Source organism: Camelina sativa, chromosome 12 (genome assembly GCF_030686135.1).
Source record: "Camelina sativa cultivar CO46 ecotype springtype chromosome 12, ASM3068613v1".
In the NCBI taxonomy this organism is placed as follows: Eukaryota; Viridiplantae; Streptophyta; class Magnoliopsida; order Brassicales; family Brassicaceae; genus Camelina; species Camelina sativa.
The window spans coordinates 8088494-8107915 of record NC_141891.1 but is presented as its reverse complement, the minus strand read 5'-3'; the positions used below and the strand labels follow the sequence as shown (position 1 = coordinate 8107915).

The following is a 19422-nucleotide window of genomic DNA, read 5'->3' as shown; positions in this document are numbered from 1 at the left end:
TGTTATTTGTTTCAAGCGAAGAAGCTTGTTGTTAAGAGTTTTGCACTGTCGACTAACACTTTCCCAAAATGGTAAGGAGTGAGTGCTTTTTACAATTTTTTTAGATTTGTGGTGTCACACATATTGAAATACTATAGTACATTTCGACGATATACAAATCTATATATAAGTCAAAATCGTTCTGATGACGTGTCAAGTCTTACGAGCTCAGATATATAAACATTTTTTGTTGTTGTGATGTGAAATTTATAATTTCAGCAAAACAAAAAACAAATAGCGTGAATCGTTTGTAAACAACAAAAAGATCGAAAGCACATGATGTGTAATGAAAAGAGATACAATAGATGAAGGAAAAGTCTTTAATTGAGGATTACATCGTACAATAATGAAGTGAAGCACACCAATTTTCTCTTCTATTACAAATTACATTGTGAGAAACAGAAAATTCACGTGCTTCACAAATTTTTAATCGATAAATCACCCTTTTTAAATAAGGAGACCCTAATTAAGACTCAGATCATACTTAATTGCTACTAATCAATCACTAAGATAACTAGGGGTTTACACGAGCCACAAAATGCTCCCCAACAAATACAATCCTCGTAAAAAGGAGAAGTTTTTGTTAGTGAGCATAATTAAACCTCCTTCTTAAGGTTACTTCGTAGCAAAAATCCCCTACCAAACCAAGAACCCTATAATGATACCACATGCATTGTACGTAACACAACAATACTCAAACCCATGTCTCAAACATTAAAAAGACAAAAGAAGGAAGAAATTGTTAGACAAACACGGGGCTTTATGTGGACTTATCGTAACCATAAATCCCAATAAAAAGATCTAAATTTTAAAATGTTGCTTCATTTCATTTGGTAAATTAATTTCTATATTTTTTATATATCGAGTCTAACAAAGAATTTCTCCCTTTTCAAGATAGAAATTCTTTGGTAGACTTGAATTGTGTTTGTGGTGGATAGCTTTGAAGCAACATTAGAAAATTCAAATCTTACCGGTCGCTCGATGATGATTCCACAGTCTCTCCGGTGTATCTAACATCACTCTCACTCTGTGGTGACACATTCTGTATCCTCCTCGAAACCATCAAAAGAAAGAGACGGGTGAGGAGCATGTCCACTGCCGAAGGACCTGATGTGGTCCTTGAGAGACCTCTTGTGCTTGAAATCTGACCCACATGTACAATACCAAAGCTTTCCACAGTTTTTCTCGTGGGTCCTCCAGTCGCCTTTCACAGCCAAGGCTTTGCCACATTTTCCGCAAGAGAAGGGATTGGAGCCATGCTTACGTTTGTAATGTGTCTGAAGTGTACGAAAATCTTTCAAGGGCTTAGACCGTGGATGGTTGATGTTGTTCTTGCATCCCTCTGCACAACAATAGCATGGCAGCCTCAAGATAGCCGCAGGTTGTGTTGTGCCCTTCAACGAGTCAGCCCCTTTTCTGAACTCAGATCCATGTCCCCACATATGCATCTGTACATGTTTTGCATATAGAAATTCGTTAGAACATAAGAATTCTATCGAAAGTTTTTATATTTCTAATGAATATTATCGTAGTAATATTATACTCCCTCCGTTTCACAAAGAGTGTCATTTTGAAGAAAATTTTTTGTTTCACAAAGAATGTCATTTTACATTTCCAATGAGTGTTTTAATGCGAAATTCTCTTTTTTACCCCTAAACCCAAAGCTATTTTCATTGAGTTTAAATCATTAATCACTTATTAAATAGGGACAAATATGTATAATTCAAACTTTTCTTAATTTATGTGAAATGTGTCAGAATGACACTCTTTGTGAAACAGAGGGAGTATGTGACACTAATCGACAGTAGGACTCAAATGCATGCGCATTTTCATATAGGATGGGAGTTAACTGACATAAAAGAACTTACAAAGTTTTGACCACTTCCACTTATGGTTATCACAAATTTAATAATTAAGAAACTATATATGTGTAAGAAAAATGTGTGTTTTCTACTTAAAAAGAAAGTATGGGTTAATGATTTTAATTTCGAATTAAAGTTGGGACCAAAGTAAATTTATACTAGTATATATGGCAAAGGAGAGAATCCTAAGTAAAATAGAAACAAGTGATACTTATTTAGAAGGCTTTTTACCCCAGATCTTCATTAGGTTAAGTAATCGATTGCATATATTCAGTAAAAGTAGTATGATCATTGCTTTTTTTTTTTTTTTTCTCCCCTTTTTTGGTTTCTTGCTGAATTATACTTTACCAAATCCCACTCCGTGATTATTCTTTTGCTTTTTGGCTTTTCAACCGAAAGGCAAGGCAAACAATGAAAAAAGTCTAAAGATTTTTGAAGATTTCTCAACTAATCTAGACGTTACTTACCCAATATAATCCTTCTCTCAATTGATTATATATGAATCATACACCAACCGCGATTAATTATCGTAATAATTAAGTCATCAATGTAATTAAATTCCTTCCAGTATTCTGTATGTACTGTGTACCTACATATATCGAGTATCTTTGAGAATGTATGATTATAGTACAACATAATTCATACAAAAGGAAGTGTATGGTCTATATAAAGAATTATTTATAGGGGGTAAATTGGTAATGCATGCATGATCAATTGATCATACAATTATATAAACTCTTTAACCGTTTGCTTTAACATATACACTCACAAAGTGCAATACATAACGGAATACATTGATCATACACCTTTTTGTGTTTGAAATATGGTGTTAACTAAGACTTATTAAAAACAAAATTTTGTTTGCTGCGATAATAAGGGTAAATTTCTTTTTGAATTGAAAAAATGTATAAATTTATCTACTGATTTTTTTTTTGCTTATTTAAGAAAATAACAGTGAATTAGTGAAATACATACACTATATATATATATATAATGAATATATATTAGAATGGACAAAGGCAAAGGTAAAGTTGACATAGTGATAATGTTTTTTTTTTTTCTCTCTAGGTAATATGATATCTATATAGTGATGATGGTTAACTCATAATGCAAGTTTTGTAGATGAACGTAGATATCTAAAACAAATCATATATGGTAATTAAGGATGACAGAGAGAATTAAGACGTACCTGCATGTTATTGTACCTATTGAACGTTTTGCTGCAAATAGAGCAAGCAAATTGCATTGGACCGACATGAATCTGAGCAGGACTTGGTATCCAAAACCTCTTCCCACAGACTTCCATATCAGAATCAATCACCTTCTCATCATACTTCATCTTTCTCCTCATTTTCATCAGCACCACGCCATTGTCTATTCTCTCTCTCTTGATGGGTTTCTTCTGATGATCAGAAGTTGTGTCAGAGTCATCCTCCGCCGAGGAGTTACCACGGTGATAATTAGGAAATCCGATTTGGAGAGTAACCACATCATCCTTACTCTCTTCTTTAATGTCATCCAAGGCTTGACGTTGACGACTCTTATTTTCCATGAGATTGTTTAGAAGAGGCAAGCATTGGATAGAGGTGTTGAGTGGTTCTTGTGGTTGGTATAAGAATAGAGATCGTTCCAACATGTTCATCTGACTCTGGTGGTGATTTGATCTTGATATAGCATCTCTTGTCTTCATACAATATAACACAGAAGGAGAAGATGGAGGTTTAAGCCATTCAATGAAGCTTGGGGATCCGAAACTTAAACCCTTCTCATAGGGATTCATCAAACGTAACTCATCTCTCTCTCACTCTTTCTCTCTCCCTCTCTCTCTCTCTCCCTCTTTCTCTCTCCCTCTCTCTCTCCCCACGATATAAGGGTAAGATTAGAAGTAGAAAAATGTTATAGATCAACCTACCTGGTGTGTGTATCGTAGCCGTTCGTCAAAATAGGTTCTTTCCTATTTTTTCTCCAATACAAAATCTTCGTCGTCAGTAAAGTTTTTGTTTTTTTCTTCCTACCCCAACACGTATTATTATTATATGTAGATATGTCGACGTTCGCACGTGTCTACGTACGCGTTTACATGAAGGGGAAAAAATTTGTAATTTTCTTCAACTAAATGTGGTGTGGGTCTTACTTCATATAGTGAAAAGCAAACGCACAAGCACAAGGCTTTTCAATGAAAGAGAATCCTAAGACTCGTAGTCGTCTTTTAGTTTTTCTTCTTTACCCTCAATTCCTTTTCCCATTAACTAAAACTTTCTAACATCTCTTATACATACCAACAAATATGATATCCTTTCATCATTTTACAGTCATAATTGTCTATTAAGTGCATATAGACCGGCGAAGACAAAATTCATCATTACATCAGAACAACAATTTCATCATCATTTTAGCCGTCTTTTTAGGGACAAATGATAAAAAGCAAATTAAACTGATACAAAATCACGCGTTCACTTTTATTGACGTTTTTGATGATCCAAGTAGCAGTTATAAGTTATTACACGAACTTGATGATATATACACCTTTCCCATCCGTAAGACTTTTCTAGCTAGGACTCTCATCCACAATTTACGTTTTGTTTAAGACATAAATATAAATCGCTAGTATATGCTAAAAAGTGTGAAACTAGGTACTTTCAATATTGTATTTCATTCCTAATTCAATTTTGTTATGGTTTGCACCACTAGTTAATCCATGCATGCAATCATAGTTTGCAGAACTGTTCTTTTCCTAAAATTAACTAATTAATTTTAATTGATAATATGTATGAGTTTTAGATTCAAGGATTTTAAATAAAGATTTAGTTTTTAGTAGTTCGAAGAATTGGAAGAGATAGAGAGATAGTGGAGTTTGACCTATAAGCACAAGAATTTTTTCTTCGAAAAATATACAAAGGTTAACCGCGCGCGGTTTAGTCAATACCTGAAAGAATAAAATACTCAAAACGAAAAGTATATATATGATTAACAAACTGGAGTACAGTAGTCATTAAGGGCTTGACTGGTTCAAACGCTGCGGTTGCGGTTGCGGTTACGGGAGATTGCGGTTTCAAGCGTTATTAAGCGTTTTGAACGATTGATTTAGCGGTTTAAAATTGGTGCGTTTGCGGGAGGTTTACGACTGGTTGACCAGCGGGTGCAATAGCGGTTGGAACATAAATAAATGTGATTTAATTATATAAATGTTTTAAAATATCAAAAATTTTATTAAACTTGATTTATAATTAAAATTCATTAAAAATACTAAAATAATTATTAAAAAAATAAATAAATTTCATAGTGAAATACTTATTACTTTATGCATTTGACTTTTTACCAAAACTTTAATCAAGTAATTTGATAAATACTAAACATATATTTTAGATCGTAGATCTTCTTTCTTAAATCTTACACACTCAATAAGTTCTATGGAGCAGTATTTGCATCAGTAGTTATGATCAAACGAGAGTTGAGAAGAGTCACTCGTGATTTGTTTTTATATTTTTCACAAATAATCTTATTTTCTTAAATTTCTGATGAAATATTATATTTATTTAGTTTTTTTTTGAACTTATGTGCGGTGTGCCACTAAATTTACATCAAGTTTTCCGGATTATTGTTAAATGAAATCTTATTTTCTTCCAATTGTTTATTTTTTAATATTCTCAATCGTATCCGTAGTTCATTTTCTCCCATCTTTAATGAATAAAATAGTTAGGTAAAAGATATATATATAAAATATTTCATTATCATTGATTTGTTTCAAGTTTTTTCAAAAAAAAAAAAAAAAAAATCTAAACGCAAACGCCCGCAACCGCAAACGCTTGCGGGAAACAGCTTTTGGATTTCAGTGGTTGGGAGCGATTGGGAGCGGCTGGAAGCGATTGGAAGCGGTTTGTATGATTGGCACCAATCGTTAGCAAACGCTACCACCCGCAAACGCAGCGTTTGCGGGAGGTAGCGGGAAAACCAGTCGACACCTAAGTCGAAACTAGAAGCTTATAATTCAATGTATATGTCAATGACTCAATGCTGTTGTGGAGCCTTAACGAATACTAACCTCGCAAAAAATTACGAATGGTATTATAGCTAACGGTTGAACCGTGTGTTTTCATTCACGAATAATATGGTTTACTTGCCATGCGGTTCAAATACGGTCAAATATTTTCTCTGGTCATGTTTTGTGAACCAATTTAATTAAATTGCACCGTTTATGTTGTTTAATTTTATTGACCAGTACCGGTTAAGTTATCAGATGCTAAATTAAAAACCGGTACGTTTCGGCTTAAACCTTAAACCCTCCGAATGAACTAAAGTCCCTCTCCACGTATAAGATCAGAGCTTAAACCCTTCTTCTTCGCCGATACATACTTTTTTTGGCGCTATTTCCGAGGCCTACCAATGCAAGGGAACCGCGACGGCTCGTGGTGGATATGTTCCTCAACTCAAGCGACTGGTGCGTATTCCAATTTCAGTAGTCATCAACCCATTAGATACAATTTCCAGACACAGCAGCAAAATCTCAGCTTCTCTCGTCCGCACTTTGGCGCCGGCGGTAATGTTGAAGTCATTGGAGTCGATAATGCTGTCAACAAGACGCGTAAAAATCGCTTATTGCTTCTGGAGAGAACGTCTCTTCGACTAGGGTTTGATGCATTCGAGAGATTGATACGAGCATTCAGGTCCAGCATCAGGACAGTAAAAGTTCTTAAGGTAGCGGCTTATCCTGGAAAAGTATTGACTTTGCAAATGTCAAAGCCTAAAAATTTCAAATACATGAGCGGTCAATACATGTTTGTAAACTGTCCAGCAGTCTCACCGTTTGAGTGGTACGCAAAGAACACTCTTAATAATTATGAGTCAACAACTCTAAACCCATTTCAAGATATATGAATGTGGATTTTATTAATGTATACATGCCTCTCGGAAAGTTCTTGTTTATGATGATTATGTGAAATGTATGTTTTATGCGCTTTTTTGTTTTTGTTTCATTATTCTAATATTCAAAACCATGTTCGATATCCTTAATTTTTCTTTCTTTTTTGAATTTCACTTTTCACAGGAATGTGTAGAAACGTATAAACCGCACAACAAAAAGCTAGCTAGTCGCTGTGGATAATCCTTTTGTTCTACAACTATTCATCGCAGATGCTGTCGTTTACATATTAAACATTTAACACATTTAACCAAATCAATATTTTGGGGGTCTGCAGAAGTGCAAGTTTGTACGTACAAACAGTCCTAGTAGTGTAGGAAGAGTTTATGAGAGAATCTCTTGGGCGAGTTTAGGATATCAGCATGTCTTCCACGAAAATCCTTCTCGGAATGTCCTATACAATTACGATCTACTGAAGAAGTCCCAAAAGTAAAGCTATCCATCCTCACATGTATTGTCAAATTGGAATTCTGCATCAAAAAGAAAGATATGGAAGATCATAAATTCTAATAAACTCGAGAGGTCGAAAAAAGTTGAAATTCACACCAACAGGAAAGGGATCCACAGATATAGGAGAAGAGAGTAAGAAAAAACAGACTTTACTCGCCATTCTTCCTGATCACCAGTTGTTAAAATAATCCTAACCTAGTATAATAAATAATATAATAATCTTGGACACTGGGTGCATACATGATGCATTCAACTCTCAGTTCATCAACAATGACAGCATATACTGTTCCTTAGTGACACCAGAACAAGTTAAAGAATGAATACTTTTCCAAAAACTGACCTTAGTCTTTTTTTTTTCAAATGGGGGTCTACTACATTGGAACAGCTTCAATAAGCCTAGAAAAGTAGAACTGAGTAGTAGTGAGTCCTCTCTTGCTGATTTTCCAGCCGACCTTACGCAAAGCTCTTTCCACATCCGCCTCAGAGTGTAGATAAGCCCTTGTGGCCTTGGATGGCCCTGGGAAAAGCTCACCAATTCTCTTTAATATATCATAGTAAAACGTCTTTGGAGCAAAACTAAGAATCACTCTCTTCTCTGCTAAAGAAGCAAGGTGCGCAATCATTCCATCTGCTTTGTTCTGCGGATAATGTATCAGCACGTCCAGGCATACAACTGTATCATACTTGCCACTTAAGCTCTCTAAATCATTCACTTCAAATCTTGGTATATTCCCTGGTGGTAGTTGTGACTTTGCCTATACATACATATTCAAAACCAATCAATCACAAATGAATTCAGAATTCCAAAACTACCAACTCAGCAAGAGGAACTTAGTTCAGGGTTGAAATTGGGATTTACCTTCATCTCAGCTTCGGCAACCATAGCAGCAGAGATATCGGAAGCAGAGACGATTGCTCCTTCCTTAGCTAAAGGAATCGAGAGCAAACCGGTTCCGCAACCGGCGTCGCAAACCGTAACACCAGCTAAAGATCTATCTTCCGTAAGCATAAGCATCGTGTTCTCCACCGTCTTAGCATGACCGAGTCTGATATCCTTCTGTACACGATTCACTTCATCAGTATCACCGTATATCTTTCTCCACCGTTCAAACCCGGTGCTGTTGAAATACTCCCTCACAACCTCCTTGTCGCCTCCTCCAACTTCCTCCGCCTGCAATTTCCGCCTCCTCTCCGGATCCGTCAAGGAAACCATCGCCGCGAGTGCTGCTACGGATCCGCCTCCGAGTACGGCGATTGTTGTGCTGTCTACGCCGGCTAGGTCGGTGACGGATGCCGCGACGATGGTGGTGGCTCTGCTCCGGGGAGTTACTACATTGAACCTAGTTGCGTTGGGGAATCTGGGAAGAAACTGAGAGACTGAGGAAGACGGTGACAACAAGGACGGAGAAAACGGCATTATTGAAGTTTTATGGGAAAGCGGAAGCCACAATGAAGTGAGTTTGGCGCCGTTGCAGTGATGAAGAAGTGGGTTGGTTAACGTTATCCTGGATAAGAAGATAGGGAAGGAGACGATCCACGTTTCGATTTCCATGGGGTCCACTTTAATGCGTCACACTAGAAACTTTTTACTTATTTTAACGTCTCTGGCCTTTTATTTACATGAACTTTCGTGTTTTGACCCTAAGTTTACGAAAAATCGAATTTTTCACCCATCTTTTTATCTGGACTGCTCTGTTACCGGATGTAGATTTTCGTTCCAAAAACAACAACTTGTATTGGGTAAAGTAACGAAGAGTATATATTTTAATACAAGTAACAACATGGAAGTCAAAATATCCACAGCAATAGGAACACAGTTTGAAAGCAAAAAGCATGTACATACATTGAAGTCTTCTTCTGTGTTTCTAACCTTTTCTGGAAAAGAAAATAGTGATTTTGATTACCTTTGTTTGTTTGTGTGTATGTGTGTGTGTCGTGAATGTAGGAAATTGGACGCAAAAAAGAGATTAGAGGGGGTGGTCACTGGTCACTCATCATAGTAGTCAGAAACGGAATGAGAAGGAAGATAGGCGGAGTCAATGAGTTCCTTACGTGATGTCTCCCATAACTGTTGTTCTATTCCAAGCTTCCTTAGCTCCCTCATTCCCCTTTCCACTGCCATACAAACACACACACAAAAAAAAATCAGAGTCTTAGCTTTAATCAACCCATTGATTTAACTTTCAGTGTAATAGTAATATACCATCAACTGCATCATGTGAAGATGGCTGTTGGCCCAGACGATTGATCCAGAACTGAAGACGCTCTTCTGCTATATCACTTTCCACTCCGTGGATTTTAGCTCTTTTCCAAAAATACAGCAGCCATGCCTAGAACATGTATGTGTGTGTTTTGAGTCAATGTATATGATCCTTATTAAGTAATAAGCCTCTCTCGGTAAAAAAGATGTTAATGCTAGTTACCTCTTTAAAGAGAATATCCTGTTGCTCTTCTTCGCTCAACTCTGCATTCAAAATTCAGAAGAACTATTCATCAATAATCCCTTCTTGTAACAACACAAATTAACCAGTTGGATTAAGAGGCTTGTTAAATTTATATGATACTTTGTCTAGATTGTCACGAAAACAGTTTTTAAGGATGTGACTAACCAAATGCTTCGGAGAACTTAGATTCCCCTTGCACCCTGGAATCTGGATATTAAAATGATATGAGTGTCTGTTATATAACATTTACATGATCAGTATTTATAAGTGGCCAATCAGTTTTAGATATCTTTTACCACTGACGGTTTGTCGGACCACACTTGTTTGTCTATACCGGGCAAGTGCAAGCATTAAAGCATCCTCGACCTATGATGTGCAGGAAATGATATGACAATATGTATGAGATATTTACTTGTTCTAGGCAACAGATTCTACTAATAAACATCAAATTCAGATTAGAAAAATGTGGGCATAAATTAAACCTTCAAGGATGCTATCTCTCGCAAACCCGCTTCAACAGCAAGCATACTCTCTATGTTTCCTTCTCCATTGACATCACTGAAATTACTGACGACTTTGCTCCAAGTGCGATCGCTACCACCTGTCAGATGATGTTATTGCCATTTACTTTTGAATCTTTAGATAAAGATGCTTAGTTTCTTTTTTGGGAAATATTGGGAGGACTATTGAGGATCAGACCTGTTTGCCATGAGTCTTCAGGCTTTTGGGCAGCGGAGAGGACAACTTCAAAGGGAAGAGGAGCTGACGCTGACCAATGTTCATATCTTGATGTGGATATATCATCGCATATTCCTAAATGTGATCCAATGAGGTGCATAAGTAAATATTTCCAAAAGAGAAATGCAAGTAATGTTATTGATCAACTCCCACTAGTTAAGTCTACCGTGAGATAATTAATCAGCTAGTTGGGACCTTATAGTTGAATATTACAACCTAGTGGACAAGTACACAGCGAATGGGAAACACATTGTAATCATATATATCAGGACCAGTTTGTGAAATCTTCAAAACCCTTTGCACTCTTGGCACCAAAATGAGAAGAACAGGTTACATTATATTATAAATCATTGCAGGTCAAGACCCAACAACGAATGGAACGGTTGCATCTTTAGGAGAGAGGGGTTTCTTACCATGTTGAATAGCTAGTTCCCAGTAGCGAGCAAGCCAGCATCTCTTTAGAACAACTTCCTCCTACAAGGTTGGTCAATATTGTAGTTGATCAAACAAAGAAGGTGTGGTAAACCGTCAAATGTACAAAATTCTAGTTTAGTTTGTGAACAAAACCATTTCTTCTTGAGTCAAAATGGTTCTATGTATCATTGTCCGAAGAGACTTTGTTTCAGCTTCAGCCTCATGGAGCTGTTCTGTGGCCTTCTCTGCTTCATCTTTTAAGCTCTGATCATAACACAACACAGAAGAGATGATTGTTTCCTTGTCAAGTTGAAAGGTGTCTATAACAGAGTCCAGAGCACACTATACTGTTTAGTACCAGTTTGAGTAGACTAAACACCAGAGAATTGTACCTGAAATTCTGAACTAAGGGCATCAGTTTCTTTACTTCTTCCATCTCTTTTCTGTTCAGCAGCCCTTAATGCTGCCTGCAATAGATTTATGTTCTCCCTTTTAATAATTTTACTGTCAAAGCAAACGCCAAGACAAGGTAGCAGAATAATAAAGGACATGTATATTGCAAAGAACAAAATGAAACAACATAATGCACTACGGACCTCTCTTTGACGCAATGCTGCTTCTTTCCTGAAGGGATCAGCATGAAATTTTTGAAAACCCAATTTAGTAAATGAAGGCTATATAACAAAGACAAGAAAACCAAACCTCTTCAAGAGCTTGACATCAAAGTTTGCTCCTTCACCTAGAGAAGCAACCTGTTGTAAGTCATACCAAGCTTAAAAATAACCATCAACATTGTAGATAAGCATCCATTTCTACAAAAGTAAACTATACAAGATATCATTAACACCTGTTTCTCGAGCTCTTTAGCCCTTGCTTCTGCTGCTTCGCGTCTTTCTTCAGCGCGCTGAAGCTGCATTTGTAACTCAAGAAACATACATATCATTTACGAAAAGGCAGAGCAAACACACACAAAAGAACTAAATTAGAAATAGAGAAAGGTCACACTGACCTTATCCAGTATATTATCGTTTTCTTCTTGAAGCATATCTAACTGCAATGATAACGAGTTGGTTTCAAATGAGAGATCAAACATTTAACCAAAACTAGTTTTCCAGTATTTTGTGAACCACATACTTCATCACGCAGAGCTGAAGCTTCTCGATCATCTTCAGTATTCTGTGATAAAATATCTGCAGGACGAAACCTAAAACTAATTGTTCGAGTCCGAGTAATTTCGTCAAACACAACATATGCAAAAAGAAGCTGAGACTTTACAAAACAAATTTGAAATTTGTATATATAAAAACTCCAATTTTTTTTTTACCTTTTCTTATACTTTAATTGAGCTTCCGATTGTTTTGGTGGTACATCAAATTGAACATTTAGTTTCTCGTCTCCGTTTTGCTCAAACTCCTCCAACGGATTCCGACGAGAATACGCCGGAACTCTAACCCTTAGTGCACCCTTACCATTCTTTTCAGTACTCTCAACTGGATTCCGAGGCACTTCAGCTTTAATTTTATCGCCGACGAGTTCATCGTCAAATTTAGGCGGCGGAAGTATGACCGGTTTATTCGCCGGAGCTATTTTCTCGCTCTCTACTGGATTACGGGGAACATCAGATGTAAGTTCATCATCGTCTGATTCATCGTCAAATTTAGGCGGCGTAAGTAAGACCGGTTTCTTCGCCGGAGCTTCTTTCCGATCCCTAGCATTCTTTTTAGGAATCTCCACTCGATTCCGGGGAACATCGGGTATAGTTTCGTCACCGTCGGATTCATCGTCAAATTTAGGCGGAGGAAGTATGACCGGTTTTTTCGCCGGAGCGTTTTTCCCGTTGACCGAACCTTTACCAATACGCTTATTATCATCTCGTCTTCGAGACTGAGTCAGAGGCGGAAGATGTACCTGGTACAGATCTTCGCCTCCGTCATCATCGTCGTCGTAATCATAATCATAGTCGCGTCTCTCCATAACCTTCGCGAGCAGCTCAGCGGCGTTTTGTTTCCGGAGCGTGCTTTTGCCAGATATTCCTCCGCCGCCGCTGTTCAGCCGATGCGACGGAGACATCGCGGGTGAAGAAGAAGCGGAGCTGCCTGGTCTCCTCGCCATCTCTCTAGAGAAGACGGAGTCAACAAGGTGGGAAAGACTTTTTTTTTTGGATTGAGCTGCAGAGGAAGAAGAAAGAAAGAAGAAGAAGGGAGCAGAGAGATACGCGTGGACCAAATGGTGGCGGGAGAGGAAGTCGAGAGATCGTGGGACCCAATTTTTAATACTTTGTTTCTTTTTTATTTTCGGTAATATGTTTTAATATTTGTTTCTCTCAACTAATCCCATTTGTACAGTTTAACAGATCCGTGCCAGAGCACGAATTGAAATTCATTTTATTTATATTGCAATTTTATATAAAATATAATTTATGTGATTATTTTAAAAAAAAATTAGGTAAAATATTATGCAATAAAATCATATGCTAAATATGATGGTTTAAAAAATGACACATATTTTGTAAATTTTATATTGTTAATGATTCTAGATAAGTATTCGTGCTATAACATTGGTTAAATTTTATTTTATACAAAATTTTGTATATTTTATATTTTAAAATTAAATGTTAATATGTTGTATTAGTTTATGTATATGAAGTTATTTCAACAATATATTATGTATATTCTACATCATGACTTGAATATCATTATACAAAATTTTGTATATTTTATATTTTAAAATTAAATTTTAATATATTGTATTAGTTTATGTATGTGAAGTTATTTCAACAATATATATTCTACATCATGACTTGAATATTATTATAAGACATAATTTTGCAAATTTAGTTTTTAAAAAGCAAGTTATTATATTATGAGTAATTTAATATATTATTATAATTTTTATTTTAATATACTTGGTTTCTTGAAATTCTTTATATTATAATGACATATTATTGACATTGCTATAACAAATCTATTTAGAGTGTTTATAGTTTCTAACTTTTATATCAAGTTTCAATATTTTAAAAATATTTCAAAATAAATTATCTAAAGTTTATTATATTATATAAAATTATAAAATTCAACAAAAAGTATGAAATTGAATTTAAATATTCAAATTTTGACCCGTTACTCAGTAAAATTTTTAATTCAATAGATATTATATGTAAAGAATAATATTACTAAAACTTGAATATTATAGATTGAATCATTTATATTTGTTTTTAAAAATTCAACTTATGGTATATCCGGAAATAAAACTATTTTTTAATTATAATAAATAATATAATAATTTATTTGTTTCACAAAATAGACTCATATATAAAATGAGAGGTGAAGTATAATGATAATTAATAAATTAATATGTTAAGTTAGATATCAAAGGATTTTATTTGATGAATAATTTAATAAAGGAAATTAATATGATAAGTTAGATGATAACAAATGATTCATTAGAATATTATCTTTAATATTTGTGAAAACGATAAATCAGACAATACAAATAATATAAAACTTAATCTATAACCTATTTGTAACAAACTTATTAATATTATATATTTTACAAAACATTGTTGTGTGCTTCCATTCTATTATATAGGGGATAATTTAGTAATTGATTTAATTTTGAAATGCAATATGTATTTTTGTTGTTGCCTAGATATATTATATTTATGGCAGATTTATGAGTAGACCATGATCACTATTTGTACATATCATATTTTTTTAAAAAAACCTTCGTATTAAAATTTGATGTTTTTCAAAACTTTTAAGTCTCTCAATACTCTATTGCCTTGATCACTTTAATGTAGTGCTCTCTTGCCTTTTATTCATCATGTTTGTATTCATTTAATAATATTTTCATGACGAATTATTTGAGATACATAACCTTAATTATGAGAAAATGTATGGATTAGTTAAAGGAGTGAGTTAAGAAATTTATCAAACCTATTAGAGGTATGCATTTGACGAATTATTTGAGATACATAACCTTAATTATGAGAAAATGTATGGATTAGTGAAAGGAATGAGTTAAGAAATTTATCAAACCTATTAGAGGTATGCATTTGAGTACTTGCAGATTTAATAACAAAGGTACTAACTGTTTTTATTCGCTTTATAATTTATTTTTGCATACTCTTCCGCTTAAATTAAGAGGTACAAAATCAATAAAATAAAATTACTAACTGTTTTTATTCGCTTTATAATTTATTTTTGCATACTCTTCCGCTTAAATTAAGAGGTACAAAATCAATAAAACAAAATTTTGATTTAGTCACTGTGGTATAGGTAGAGATTACTTGTCTACCTACATCATTTATAAACATTTGTCGGTAACAACCTAAATGTCAGCCACCTAGGAGATGGAGATTTTGCAGAGATCCTTTTTCAGCAAAAAAAAAATCTAAAAACTTAAATTTTGATTCATTTTATTTCATTCATACAATTTTGAATTTTGTTTACAAAGTACATTTATTTCAAACAATATATATATTAATATGTACCCAATTACTCCAAAACTCCATATTATAAGTATTTAAAAATATTAAAGGAGGTGTTTTAAGATAATCCAAAACACTCTATTTGAGTAGACGCTTAGATAACAACCAAAGGCAATAATATCAAACTCTAGCTCCTTTCTAATCTTTGAGGTTTAGTTAACAAAACGATGGCACAATGTCAATGTCAGTGGTACAAAACACATTTATATATTAATTCGCCATAATAGACCAATCACCACAAAGAATCAATCTCAACGTACCAAAGTTTTGTCATCATCAACATCCAATCTTAGCTTCCAAAAGAAAAAAAAAATAATAACAAACGGTCTAGTATACCAAAATAAAATGCTCTGATGACCAAGAATAGGTCAGATTAAAAAGATAGCCGGTTCGATGTACCGTGGGTTGTTGTTAAACCGGGAGAGTTTTAGGCCGCAGGTTTCTTCTGAACAAGGTCCTCAATCAAATCAGCTGCCTCTTGGATTGTCGTAATGTTTTGAGCATCAGATTCCTCCACACTTATGTTGAACTTTTCCTCCAACGCCATCACTATCTCCACCTACATCCATATTCATCCAAGAATACTAATGAATATTCATAAACTTTTGCATTGAAAAAGTAGTACGTAACCATACTTTAAAACAGAGAATGGCTAAAACATCACATTATTATGAAACAGAGGAAATATTAACATGGCATAAATATGAAAGAGAGGGAGAGAGAGAGAGAGAGAATATAACATACGGTGTCGAGAGAATCGGCACCAAGAGCAGTGAACTTGGATTCGGCAGTGAGGGGAGTGTCCGCAGTCAAAGCCAATTGCTCCTTTACAATGTCACTCACTTTCTGCACCGTCTCTGCTTTCGCCTATATCCTCACACACACGTTACTACAATCAACTTATTGCATTTCTCATAAAATATAAGTTTATGTTAAGCAAAACTTTATACTTACTGCACAACTGATTTGAAGACGAAGGCTAGTCTTTGAAGTTGAAGACGCGAAACGACCAAAGGCCACAGACTGAAAACTTGAGCCTTTCCTCAACACCTGATGATCAACATAATGGCTTTTAAATATAACTAGGGAAAAAAAAAAAACTTAAAAGCGAATTCTCAAGATGTGGATGGTTACTGGACTAAAATTGAGTAAAACGTTTGAGGTTTCGAAGTGATAAAACAAACAGACAGTAACATGTCCCGAAGTTTTGTAGAGTCACCTGAGAGATTCTGGTGGACGGAGCTTTGAAGCTTAGAGAAGTGGTTGATAAGGAAGCCATTGGAGGAGATGAAGCTCAATACACAACTCACTCAAGAGACCTAAAAAAAGAGTAAAAATGGCTTCTCTTAGTTGGATAAGGTGTAATCTCTAAAGAGAAGAAGGTGAATCTTTATGTTTGGAGCAAGTAGAGAGATACGTAGATACGGCGTCGTTATACGATACGCAAGCACAAGGGTTTTAGTTTTGTGGCGGAGGTTTGTTCTCGAGGATTCCAGCCTATCTACGGCACATGCTACTGTGGGTCCCATAGTTGCTTAGTGGACTTATGACAGGCCCAATCCAAAACGCAAGTGTTACTTCATGGGCCCATCTTGGTTCTTTTTGCATTTTTAGTGTAACTACAATTATTATAGTCATGTAAACATATTCTCATTTGGCGATCATCATCCATAGGGATTAGTTTTTTTTTGGGTGTGGCTCTTGTTATGATTATTATAACTCCTCATGCAGCCTTTTTTAAAACCTATGATGAGTTTCTTCTACATTAACACATATTTTACAGTTTGATTGAAAATATTTAAATTTCCCTCTTTTAAAATTTTTGTTGTTGCATGTATCTTGTATTTCCTCCTAAACAAAGAACAGAAGAATATTCTAAAGAATTAAATACATACAATGCATCATACAAATTTCATATCTTTAGTATCAAATCAAATTTTCATTTAATGGAATCCAAGTATATAACAATGATACTGAGTTATCTTGCAGTAAAATTAAAGGAATTGTATGAAGTATAAAATGTAAAAAAAAAAATCAGTAGTTACGAGCAGCGGAGGCAGTTATGACCGTAAGAAGGAACAAGAGTACAAAAGAGGCGAATGACAAAGCCAGTGAGATAGTGACACGATTGCAATAATGGTGCACATAATGACAGATGGGAAGCCAACCGGCCTCTTTGTTACCGTACTTCCCGATGTAACCTTCCGAGAAGGCCGCAGAGAAAGCCGATATCGCTGTTATCGTCGTAAGCTGTACACATCAAAATATATATGATCAAACCCATCCCAAAACGTTCATATCTATAATAATTTGTCAAGACTCAAGAGACTAATTAATTCAAAATAATGAGTTTTCACGTATATAAATGAACATATATATTTCATATTTTTTTTAAGTTAAAAAAATTTAGATTGAAAGTACGTAAAATAATTACCAAATCAAAGAAGAAGAGTGCAAAAACAAGTCCTCGTCTGCGGACTGCTAAACAAGCCCATACAAGTGTAAAGAATGTCGCTCCGCAGATAGCTATCTGTGCGTACACCAAATACCTATCAAACATCAAAATCATACACATTTTCAGATTGATCATCATCACTCGATCTCTTACTTTATTGTAAGTCTCTTTATAATATATACTACTATATAATATACGAAGAAAGTAAAGAGTCTTGTCTTGTATCGTCTAATGCTGATCGATCGCACGGTTTAAGGTTGTCCTTGTTTTAGTTTCAAGTGGTAAAATATAAGAGAAAAAAAGGAATAAAGGTAAAACAAAATATGAATGAAAATGAAAAATGCAAACTAATGATCGAATGTATTCCACATGTTCTCCTACATCATACATGAGGGGTGTTTCTCATTTAATATTTGTTCATCTTTCAATACTTTTAACCGTATTTGTGTTATTTTTTCTTCTTCATATTTTTTAACGTGAATGGTGAAATTTTATGCCGGTGAAGGCTTTGTTTCATCATTTATATTATTTCAATAATTAGATCATTGCACCTTCAGAAAAACAAACAAAAGCTGGTGAAGTGATGATAGATCGAAAAAAAGAGAGAATGAGTTAAAAATATAGGTACCTAAAGGCAGACGAGTAGCTGTATTTAGCCTCAAAAGCAATGCCATAAACAGAGGCGACTTCACGGTTAGTGATCATGACCAACAACGAGGCCATTGCAGCTCCAAAGGCTAACACTCTCATCGACACTTGAACCCCAAGATTCATTAACGGTGTTCTCCTTCCTTCATTGTCTGCCATCATTTTTGTATTTCGAATTCAAGATTTATTTTCCTTAAATAATTGTCAAAAAGAACAAATGATAAGACAAAGATATTGTTGTTGTTGTTGTTTGTTGTTGTGTAAGATCCCAAATCTCCCACGAAGACAAGAGAAAGAGAAGAGAAGTGTGCTGGAAAAGAAGAGATAGACAGAGGAAGAGATTTTATAGGACGTTAATTTGTGGGTGAGATCGCAAAACAAGATATATTTGTAGGACGTTTGATGATCGAATCCTCTGCCTAAACAGATGGGTCCTTTCTGTTTGAATACTTTAATTTTGGTAACAAATCTTAGTATATACACGTCATTTTTTCTATTTTTTTGTTTTTTTTTCTCTTAATTGAAAAAAAACACTTTTGGATAATTAATTTAATTTCTGTTCATATATTATGTATAGTAGTTACAAGGATCAGGTTGTATATAGATTTTGGTTTCAATGTTAAGTTATACTCTAAGCGACTAATCCTTTCACTAAAGACGACATGTAGTTAATTATAGTTACTTTTAATTTTGTAAAACCTTAAATTAGGCTCTCTTGTTTTATCTTCTCTATGTAATATCGTATAATGATTTTAGCCAAATTCCTGACAAATCTCCAATGTGTAAATGATATTATATGGGAGTGTATTAAAACAATAATTTTGGAGAATTTGATGGGATTTAGGAAATTTGAAATTTTGATATTTGATAGATTTTAGGGAAGTTGATATGATTTATGGTAAAAAAATTTCAAATCCCACCTAAAACCATGAGATTTGGATTTATGTATTTTTAATTAAACAAAT

The 19422-nt window shown here is 34.7% G+C and overlaps 5 protein-coding genes across 6 annotated transcripts; all 5 read right to left on the bottom strand.

Annotated features, from left to right (window-relative positions):
* Positions 1-341: 341 nt before the first annotated feature.
* Positions 342-3922, bottom strand: LOC104730938 (zinc finger protein WIP3-like). The gene is made up of 2 exons (XM_010450186.3): positions 3091-3922; positions 342-1487 (listed from the first exon to the last, which is right to left on the bottom strand). The coding sequence occupies exons 1-2, from the start codon at positions 3679-3681 to the stop codon at positions 1062-1064; spliced, it is 1017 nt and encodes a 338-aa protein (XP_010448488.2). The 5' UTR covers positions 3682-3922; the 3' UTR covers positions 342-1061.
* A 3042-nt stretch (positions 3923-6964) lies between these two features.
* LOC104730937 (magnesium protoporphyrin IX methyltransferase, chloroplastic) lies at positions 6965-8802 on the bottom strand. Its single transcript, XM_010450185.3, has 3 exons — positions 8129-8802; positions 7610-8024; positions 6965-7289 (listed from the first exon to the last, which is right to left on the bottom strand). Exons 1-2 carry the CDS (start codon positions 8684-8686, stop codon positions 7641-7643), a joined length of 942 nt encoding a protein of 313 aa, XP_010448487.2. The 5' UTR covers positions 8687-8802; the 3' UTR covers positions 6965-7289; positions 7610-7640.
* A 176-nt stretch (positions 8803-8978) lies between these two features.
* Positions 8979-13123, bottom strand: LOC104730936 (uncharacterized). Of its 2 annotated transcripts, none has more exons than XM_010450183.3 (16): positions 12190-13123; positions 12000-12075; positions 11875-11916; positions 11713-11775; positions 11568-11617; positions 11462-11489; positions 11258-11332; positions 11019-11129; positions 10865-10925; positions 10413-10526; positions 10196-10314; positions 10010-10079; positions 9879-9920; positions 9693-9733; positions 9473-9599; positions 8979-9384 (listed from the first exon to the last, which is right to left on the bottom strand). In XM_010450183.3, the coding sequence occupies exons 1-16, from the start codon at positions 12975-12977 to the stop codon at positions 9257-9259; spliced, it is 1935 nt and encodes a 644-aa protein (XP_010448485.2). In that variant the 5' UTR covers positions 12978-13123; the 3' UTR covers positions 8979-9256. The 2 variants fall into 2 exon arrangements, with proteins under 2 accessions (XP_010448485.2, XP_010448486.2); XM_010450184.3 differs by having other exon boundaries at positions 12000-12069; positions 12190-13076.
* Positions 13124-15542: 2419 nt separating this feature from the next.
* LOC104730935 (acyl carrier protein 4, chloroplastic) lies at positions 15543-16829 on the bottom strand. Its single transcript, XM_010450182.3, has 4 exons — positions 16574-16829; positions 16309-16404; positions 16099-16221; positions 15543-15913 (listed from the first exon to the last, which is right to left on the bottom strand). The coding sequence occupies exons 1-4, from the start codon at positions 16631-16633 to the stop codon at positions 15782-15784; spliced, it is 411 nt and encodes a 136-aa protein (XP_010448484.1). The 5' UTR covers positions 16634-16829; the 3' UTR covers positions 15543-15781.
* Positions 16830-17273: 444 nt separating this feature from the next.
* On the bottom strand, positions 17274-18878 carry LOC104730934 (CASP-like protein 1F1). Its single transcript, XM_010450181.3, has 3 exons — positions 18438-18878; positions 17789-17903; positions 17274-17604 (listed from the first exon to the last, which is right to left on the bottom strand). Exons 1-3 carry the CDS (start codon positions 18617-18619, stop codon positions 17389-17391), a joined length of 513 nt encoding a protein of 170 aa, XP_010448483.1. The 5' UTR covers positions 18620-18878; the 3' UTR covers positions 17274-17388.
* Positions 18879-19422: the final 544 nt, after the last annotated feature.